Genomic DNA, 9,489 nt, shown 5'->3' on the forward strand with positions numbered 1-9,489 from the left:
GTCCGTCGCGGCATTGCAGCCCCACGACCCCCATCATCTCCATCGAACTTTATTTTTCACCTTTTCATCTTACCCATTGCCTCCGGCCACAGCGGCACTTCTCCCCGGCGACGCTCCTCCCCCATTGTCCCCGGACATGAGCAAAGCCACACCACACCGAAGGAGCACCTACAGAGGAAAACCTCAAGTACATAAAGAAAACTGCCATTGTCAATTCCAAAGAATCCTTGTGTTTTGAACCACACCATCGCACCGGGGAAGGACGAGGAGAATAACCCGTTTAGACAAACAAACACCCAATCCATGGCCTGTGGGGGACGGCTCCTTTGTCACACACTTACGCCACGCTTTATGAAATTACTTTTGCCAATCATCTATCCAATGCCCCTAGCTCATAGACATCATCTAGTGGCGAGAATTCATCGTTGATTGCGTAGAAGGAAGAAGAATAAAATGAAGAGAGACTTCCATATGGGATCGAGTAGGTTTGCGGAGTTAGGTTTGGATAATGAGCTAATTGGACAAAAGTTTAATTTTCGAAAATATGAAGAATTAAAGGATGAGACATAGGATGGAGAACTTATGGTGATGGGCTAAAGATGCCCTAAGAGAAACTCTAGCAGATTCTTCATATTGGTCCTTCATAACACATATGTAGCCGGTTCCATAATGTTTTAAAGGCCGCGGAGACTGTGTGCAAACATAGAGTTGCAGTAATGTAGCCTTCATATTTTCCTGCAATTAGGACCCCCATGTCATTGGGTCATAAATTCTCTCTAGCGTACCACACCAACTTAGATCAAACAATGAGAATAACTCAACAAATAGTATTATAAACCATTAATGCGAATACAACAGATGATCCAAATTAACAAATATTACTACAAACCATAATCAACGAGATTTGTTTGTTGCTGAAAGAAAGGTTCACTGATGTGCATGTCATCAGCAATTCGATGCAACCAGTCGGTCATGTGTAAGCTTCCCCAGAACACGTACGGAGGGAAGGTACAACCCAACACAAGGTAGTCGGGCATGAGCTGCTCGTGTGCGGTGAACCTGTTCCGCCAAAATTTCGCACGACCGACTCACGATCGTGGACGCCCCTCGATCGTGGATGCCTCTCTTCCTTGCAGTTGATGCTATCCATTCAACAACCATCAATATTACCTCGTCTTATTCGACGTCCATTACCTCACTCTTGGACTCGGAGCTCGAATTTGATGACGAATCATAAAAAAACATTAGCTCCAGCATCGGATCCATCTACACATATTGTGAATCATATGTCATCTACATGAATTTATGAGTCACTAAACTAAATCTAGAACAAAAGGAAGGAGAAATGTACCTTGAGGTCACGCGATGGAAGGGGTGCCATGGCGGGACGACGAGAGGAAGGCGCGGAGCTGCGGCGAAGCGTGGGAGATCTTGAACAGTTTTAGTGGTGGTGACTGGGGCCAAATCATGGCGGGCGGAGCGGTGATGGTGGCACCAAACGAATGGGGCGCGGGGATGTGGGCTACAAGAGAAGGGAGCATGCATCCTGAAATGTCTGTGACGCCAATATTTGGATGGATGAAGGCCGCCAAACCGCCTTGCCCAACCTCCAAATATGGACTCTTGTAGGCTTAATTTGGAGTGAGCTCCAAAGATTATGCGATCCAGGGCCATATCATGGTTTTGCTAAAGAGGCATTGTTTTTGCAACAATTGTCAAATCGACGTTTATTAGGCCGATGGAGCGATGACTCTCTATGGTTGAGCCAAAAATTATGATAATCGACAGCCGTATGGCTAGAGTCGCTCTAATTCATACTTGGCGTCTCTAAATACACTAAACAACATAACCTTTTAATTCAAAAATAGGCCGCTGGATCCTCCACACATGTACGAACGAGCGGTCGATGATATATTGGGCCGGCCAATCTAAGCATGTTTTCTTGTTCGGTTTTATCGGTTTTGGGAACCTTTGTTCCTAAACAAGGGATTTTCTGTTGATTGTCTATTAGGTTTTCCAGTTTCTTTTTTGGTTTTTATTCTGCTGTTCATTTTTTCTTCAAAAAAAAATCACAAATTTCAATATCTTTCAAACTCTTTTGAAATTAGAAAATTGTTAGGAATTTTAAAAATTAGTTCCATTAAAAAAAATGCTTGGAATTTAAAAAATTGTGCCTGTTTTTTCAAAAGCTGTTCATTTTTTGTTTTTCTGAATTAAAAAGTGTTTGGATTAAAATACCTAATTTTCAGGTATTCTTCATTTTTTCAAAAAAGGTTAGAATTTCAAAATTTGTTCACACTCCTAAAAAAGTGTTCAAATTTTAAAAATCAGTTCGTTTTTTGCGAATTTTTTTCTAAATTTCATTTTTTTCCAAAAATTTCCAAAAACATTCATAAACTTGAAAAATACTCATATGATGCGAAGCTACAGTAATCATACAGTAACACCCGGACAACAATAATTGCTACAGTGATCTCGCTGCACTGAACATTGTTACAGTCAGTGATTGTTTGATATAGCACTAATGGGCCGGCGGCCCAGCCGTGCTGCCCCTGGACGCAATAAGCAGTGCCCCTCACTCCTCGTCCTGGCGACTGCCGCCGCCGCACCGCCGCCGCCGCACCGCCGCCGCCGCCGCCGCCTAGGAGACCGGAATCTCGATTAGCCCTGCCGGCCATCGCCTTCACGCTAGCCATCATCAACACCAACACCGCAACCTGAGAGCCTGGGCATGCCATGAGTATGGGATCGGAGCCTCGGCAATGCCGCCGTCCCTGCGCCATCGCCATTGACCAACCCAGGCGGCCGGAGCTCCCACGAGGAGATACACATGCTCTGATAGACTGAGCTCTTCCTAGCCCGGACGCAAAGCTGTTCTATTCCACATCTCGGAGGGGAAGAACCGCGCGCGACAATGGCCAGGGCCGCCGACTACTACTCTCTCCTCCAGAGCTGCATGGGCTGCTTCCGGCAGGGCAGGTCCATCCACCACAGGCTCCTCGCGTCCGCCTCTCCCCCGGACCTGCACCTCAGCACCAAGCTCGTCCTCTTCTACGCCAAGCACGGTGACGTGGCCGCCGCCCTCAGGGTGTTCGACGGAATGCCGCACCGGAGCGTCGTGTCCTGGACGGCCATGGTCTCGGGCTACTCCAGGAACGGCCGCCCCCGGGAGGCGCTGGAGCTGTTCGCCCTCATGCACACGTCCGGCGATGCCAGGCCGAACCAGTTCACGTATGGCAGCGTGGCCTGTGCGTGCGCGGTGGCTGGGTGCGTCAGGAGCGGGGAGCAGGTGCATGCATGCACGGCCAAAGGGAGGTTTGCTGGGGACATGTTCGTGCAGAGCGCTCTCATGGACATGTACCTGAGGTGCGGGTCGGTGGAGGATGCGAGGCGGATGTTTGCGGCGATGGAGAGGAAGGATGTGGTTTCGTGGAATGCCTTGCTCAGGGGTTTTGTGGAGCGTGGGCATTGCAGTGACGCGCTTGGGTTGTTATCCTCAATGCTGAGAGAAGGTATATGCTCGCAACAAAACCTGCTACTCACTGCACTGCCTTGAAATGTGCGGTCCCGCTCACGTACTGCTACCAAAACCTCAAATCCATGCCCTTCATTGTAATTGTAGATTTGTAGTGTGTCATGCATACCATATTTTATTTTAGTTAAAAGCAATAATATGATATACAAAATTTGGGACTCCCCGAGTGTACAATTTTTTCACATAGAAATGTACCAGACAGGGTAACCAAAATTGTTACTCATCTCTGAGGTAACGTTCACATAAAATTAGCACTTTCAACCAATAAATAAATAAATCCCCTGTTCAATTTCTGTTTGCCTTTTAGGCTTGTTAGTTTAAATTTCTGTTATACTGTTGTTTGAATATTGGAAGTGCATTTTTTCCTTGATTGTTAACCATTGACATAAAAAAAACTTGACAGAAATGCTGCCTGACCATTTCACGTTTGGAAGTGCTCTAAAAGCTTGTGGAGTAGTCAGTGTGCTCACTAACACGGAGCTGATTCACACTTGCATAATAAAGTTGGGCTACTGGGGTGAAAAGGTTGTTATTGGATCACTTATTGATGCTTATGCAAAATGTCGGAGCATGAAAAGTGCACGAGTGATATATGACTCCATATGTGAACCAGACCTTGTGTCGTCTACTGCGCTGATCAGTGGGTACTCCATGGATAAAAACCATACTGAAGATGCAATGGAGCTCTTCTGCAAGATTTATCGTAGGGGTTTGAGGATTGATGGTGTTCTGTTAAGCTCCTTGCTTGGCATTTGTGCTAATGTGTCATGTCTCAGATTTGGGACACAAATTCATGCTTACATGTGCAAAAAGCAGCCAATGGGAGACGTGGCATTGGACAACGCTCTAGTTGATATGTATGCAAAGGCAGGCGAATTTTCAGATGCCAGGCGTGCTTTTGATGAAATGCCCTGCCGAAATGTGGTCTCATGGACTTCACTCATTACTGCCTGTGGGAAAAATGGTTTTGGGGGAGATGCTGTGAGCCTTTTTGAGAGGATGGTGGAGGATGGTGTGAAGCCAAACGATGTGACATTCCTTTCTCTTCTGTCTGCTTGTGGTCATTCTGGTCTGATGAGCAAAGGGATGGAGTATTTCACTTCCATGATGGGCAAGTACGGTATTGATCCGAGAGCTGAGCATTTCAGTTCTGCTATCGACCTTCTTGGCCGTGGGGGTCAGTTAGAGGATGCGTGGAAGCTAGTGGAGAATGTGGATACTGAACCCAACTCCTCAATATTGGGCGCTATGCTTGGAGCTTGTAAAACGCATGGAAACATGCCTCTTGGAGAAACTGCAGCCAAGAATCTTATAAGTAAAGGTGCTGAGAGTTCTGTACACTATACCATGCTTGCAAACATGTACGCAGAATCTAATTTATGGGAGGATGCTCAAAGTGCAAGGAAATTAATGGCTGAAACATCTGGTGGCAAGGAAGCTGGTTGCAGTGTTCTCTGAAGATTACTAATAAAGTCTTGCTTTCCAAGATATTCAGATAATGGTCATATGCCCTGATAGATGCACCAAATGCATCTGGATTACCCTCAGACCTTTGTCCACAATGAACCTGACCAATCCAATATGTAGAGCCTCCAGATCTTTGTAAACTCTAACCGACTTCAGAATCTTGCCCGTTTGATTAAGCAGTGAGAATCTAATGACTTATCAGCAGCCATCATGTTCGTTCAGGGTAAGTGCACATTGTGCTTAATATTAAAAATAAAAACTTTTGTATAGTTTGTTCATTTGGATAATCTGTTGGGTTACATTCCCTGTGAATGCATATCTTGCAAATTTTACTAACTGTAAAAGATTTGCGGATGCATGTTTGTCTGATAAAGTCTTGTCAGTATTCTCAATTATGTCCGTTGTATTGGTTGGACAGTCACAGGCTTATGGTCTTAATCCTTTTTTTTGACTTCCAAGTTGTCTCTATCTGATACCTATAAGAATACTGTAAGAACATGTAGTGGATAAACCAGTTTGTGATTCCCTTCTGTACATAACTATAGTGCGATACCCTGTTTTTCCACTCTACGTTATCCATTTCTCTTTTGATGTGAGTACAAATATTGAGTAGTTTTTCAAATAGATGGATACATGATTTATGACTAATCTGTTATCCTTCCTTTATATGTTGAATCTGACAGTGCCAATATCATGGCCTTGATCTATTGCATACCCTGTGTCGGTGTCGAGTGAAGCAGATCTTAAACTTTTAAGTCTCGAGAAACCAAAAGCCACCACGTTTCAGCTACTCAGTGAATAATTGAATATATTATTCGAACCCATGTGCTGTTGACTTAAGTTTTTTCTGTTGAGTTGATTTACCTAGTAAAATATGCTAATCACTACTTTTGATCTAAACTGCAAAAATATTTTTTTTGTATCATTGTAGAAGATCTTATATTTGTTGAAAATGGCATACATTTTTTCAGTATCATATTGTAGTATAGTCCTGACTGATACACCGATCTTGGTTGTCAGCTCGATCATGACGAATCATAGAACTGAAACGTCTTCTTTTTTTAACTTGCACGCATTTGACGAGCGGTTGCTGCTCTATGAACTAGCATAATACGGTTAGTCTTCTTTCAAATGGCATCTAAGGATAATTATTACCCAGAATCAGTCGTTCCCTAAATAATATTAAAATAGGGGATGATAACAGCTAGCAACTTACAGTTCAAGTATTTGATTTGGCACTTTTTAGGAACATGCCATTGTCACATCTTAAGAGTGTCGGTTACACAAGTGCATGGGCCACGATGGATGGTTATCATTCGTCCAATGCCTGTTGGCTAAAATAGCTCGTAACTGGCAGATTACAGATCCTTAACTTCTGGAACACTTGCTATCCCATCATTACTCCCTAGATGCCTCATCCGAGACTATTCTACAATTCTTTCACATCCACGCTAACCACAGAATTCCTGAAATACTGATATTCAATCATATGCTGAAGTCTTAGCCAGTCTACTGGCTGTGTGATATAAGAAAATAGCACAGCTGTAAAGGCATGTAGGCTTCTAGAGCCATTATACTAATATTGAGCAAAATGGCTTGCTTACTATCACTTATGTGCAAGCTAAGCAACTGAACTATATAAAGCAGGCTGTGAGGTGAGCTCTAGTTCACCTAAAAAATCAGCAAGGGCATTCACAACATGGTTTACAGACTCCTCTTTGGATTTCTCCTTCCTCTTGTCTTACAGCCCTCCTTAGTGTTATGCAATCCACCAGAGCTGAAGGTTGGCTTTTACCAATACACATGCCCGTATGCAGAGGTCATTGTTCGCGATGAGATTGCCAGGATCATCTCCCACGTCCCAAGCCTCGCTGGTCCTCTGCTTCGCATGCACTTCCACGACTGTTTTGTGAACGTGTGCACACACCTTAGTCTCTTCTGAACTGCTTCAGTTGAATTTAGAGATGTACTGAACTGTTTGTGCTGTGCAGGGTTGCGATGGTTCTATTCTGCTTGATAGCATACCAGGATTACCATCTGAAAAGGAATCGGAACCGAACCTCAGCCTGCGAGGCTTCGGCACAATTGACCTTGTCAAGGCTAAACTGGAGCAAGCCTGCCCTGGAGTGGTCTCATGCGCTGATATCCTAGCTCTCGTGGCAAGGGATGTTGTACTACTGGTAAGAACTAGCAGTTTTGTTCATTAGTTTTGATCTTATTCTTCAAGTAAGATAGGTGACATAGTTCGGAAAAATGGCGGGGATAAGACAATTCAGGCCAGCACTGGTGGCAAAACCCACACAGTTTTGACGGGCTTCGCTGAGTTTGATCATCTTTTATGTATTTACTGGACAGTACCTGCTCTCTTGCTAACCCAACTTTCATTTTCACTATGCAACAGACCCATGGGCCTTACTGGAATGTTCCAACTGGGCGGCGAGATGGGTTGAGATCGGTGAAGGATGAAGCTTTGAACAACCTACCTCCTCCTTTTTTTGATGCCACTCGTAATCTGAACCAGTTCTTTGTCCCGAAGGGTCTTGATGCGAAGGATCAGGTGGTTCTGCTAGGTATATACTATTCATCAGGAACTAAACTCAATGCATGATCTAATAAACTAGTGCATCTTCTCTCCTAGTTTTGTGTAGCCTATGCTCTTCTGATTCTCTCTGTTTTAATTTACTTGAACTTTGCCGATCCCAACAAATCTCTAGTAGCATTCCCAATAAAGGTGCTCGTTTGCATGCATGACTAAGCAATGGGTTAATCAAGCAAGGCCGTATGCTGTATGCATGTGCATAGTCAACAGAGACGGGAAAACTAAACTTTGTCGGTTCTTATAGTTAAACTGCATGATGCAAAACCAAGAGTCACTTTGTTCTGGTAGAAAAACAAAGTATAACTCCTTATTCGCAAACCAGTACGTACTACATTATTTTTTGTTCATTTTGCACGCGCAGAAGAGATGGGGTAGAAAACCTCTGTAGTTCACTATTATAAACTAGTAATGCGTTGCAATTTTATTTCTGATTGTTGCAAATATTGCAGTTCAAGCTCTGCAGGAAACCATGGAAACTGGCACATTCTAACTTGTTCATGCATTTTGACAGGGGGGCACACCCTTGGGACCTCCCACTGCTCGTCCTTCTCGGACCGTCTGTACAACTTCAGCGGCACGCAGATGCCGGACCCGGCGCTGGACAGGCGGTACGTGCTGCGGCTGAAGAGCAAGTGCAGGCCCGGCGACACTACGGCGCTGGTGGAGATGGACCCGGGGAGCTTCCGGACGTTCGACGCGAGCTACTACCGTCACGTCGCCAGGGGGAGGGCGCTCTTCACCTCGGACGAGACGCTCATGCTGGACCCCTTCACCCGGGACTACGTCCTGCGCCAGGCGTCCGTCGCCGCCGCGGGCGGCTACCCCGCGGAGTTCTTCGCAGACTTCGTGGCGTCCATGGTGAAGATGGGGAACATGCAGGTGCTCACCGGCGCGCAGGGGGAGGTCAGGCGGCGCTGCGGCGCCGTGAACCAGATGCGCATGTAGGCCGCCGGCGGTGGTCCGTGATCATCGGCCCGTAAATTATCCAAAGTCTGTGGGTATTGTATAATTGATGTGTATTACGCGTGTACATTGTGTGCATCATTGTCTTTCTTCATTTGCCTTGTTTGTTCGTTTGTACCATGTATTCAAATTCAAATAAAAATGTTTGCTTGATTGATTCAGTGAAATGATGTCCTCTGCCAACCTCGATGAACACACTACGACAGAGAGAATTGGAGTTGTATTTTCCGATTATTCTCGGCTCGTACACGGTACACGTACAGGAAACTTGAGGCTGGGATGTGCTTTCTGGCAGAAGAGTTTACTTGGTGCTCTGGATATTCTATTTCCGTAGGCCGTAGCTAGCTAGCTAATGGATTAAGCATAACAACAAATCAAGCTAGCTCCACATGGATGGGCGTGGACCACGCCATCCACTCGTCAACTCTGCAAGCTTGTCTCACACTCCTTGTACACTTCCTTTCTAGCCTTTTGGTCTTTTTTTTGCGGAGAAGCCTTTTGGTCATTATTATCCGGTAAATTTGTTAAGGCCAGTTGTGAGTAAAAAGAAGACAATTAATTTAATAATTTTACGAGACCAGATGTACGATAATTTCAGACAACTAATAATCAGCAACATTTTCTTTTTTTGCTCGAAATCCTTTTGTATACACCACCTTCTTTTTGCTCGTCCAATGATTATCATCCCAAGTTCCGAACCGAAAGACGAGGAATCGGAATATATACCGTACACCAAAGCTCGAAGAAACCTAGCTGGGTTAGCCAGCTAGCTTTGGCATCTCCATCGCTTTCTGTTCCTTGCTCTTTCTTCAAAGAATCACCACGGGCCAGTATAACACCCGGAACAACGTCGTAATCAAACCTGTGCATGCACGCCAACGCGCGCGTACGCACGCACGTAGGGCGACCAGAGGCCGAACAAGGG

At 45.0% G+C, this 9,489-nt stretch overlaps 1 protein-coding gene across 4 annotated transcripts; it reads left to right on the top strand.

Annotated features, from left to right (window-relative positions):
- The first annotated feature begins 2,596 nt into the window (after window positions 1–2,596).
- Window positions 2,597–8,744, top strand: LOC123046833 (peroxidase 1). Of its 4 annotated transcripts, XM_044470261.1 has the most exons (5): window positions 4,982–5,225; window positions 6,820–6,917; window positions 6,994–7,182; window positions 7,404–7,572; window positions 8,113–8,744. In XM_044470261.1, the coding sequence occupies exons 1-5, from the start codon at window positions 5,213–5,215 to the stop codon at window positions 8,544–8,546; spliced, it is 903 nt and encodes a 300-aa protein (XP_044326196.1). In that variant the 5' UTR covers window positions 4,982–5,212; the 3' UTR covers window positions 8,547–8,744. The 4 variants fall into 4 exon arrangements, 3 of the variants coding, with proteins under 3 accessions (XP_044326197.1, XP_044326196.1, XP_044326195.1); XM_044470262.1 differs by lacking the exon at window positions 6,820–6,917 and having other exon boundaries at window positions 4,726–5,225; XM_044470260.1 differs by lacking the exon at window positions 4,982–5,225 and having other exon boundaries at window positions 5,247–6,917.
- The last annotated feature ends 745 nt before the right edge of the window (window positions 8,745–9,489 follow it).

The sequence above is a fragment of the Triticum aestivum genome, chromosome 2B (assembly GCF_018294505.1).
Source record: "Triticum aestivum cultivar Chinese Spring chromosome 2B, IWGSC CS RefSeq v2.1, whole genome shotgun sequence".
Lineage (NCBI taxonomy): Eukaryota > Viridiplantae > Streptophyta > Magnoliopsida > Poales > Poaceae > Triticum > Triticum aestivum.

What these genes read in the sequence shown, in the direction of transcription:
- LOC123046833 (XM_044470260.1), top strand. Translation starts at nt 6,702, where the DNA reads ATGGTTTACAGACTCCTCTTTGGATTTCTCCTTCCTCTTGTCTTACAG. An exon ending in TCCACGACTGTTTTGTGAAC is followed by an intron (nt 6,918 to 6,993) that starts GTGTGCACACAC and finishes TGTGCTGTGCAG; the next exon opens with GGTTGCGATGGTTCTATTCT. An exon ending in GGATCAGGTGGTTCTGCTAG is followed by an intron (nt 7,573 to 8,112) that starts GTATATACTATT and finishes GCATTTTGACAG; the next exon opens with GGGGGCACACCCTTGGGACC.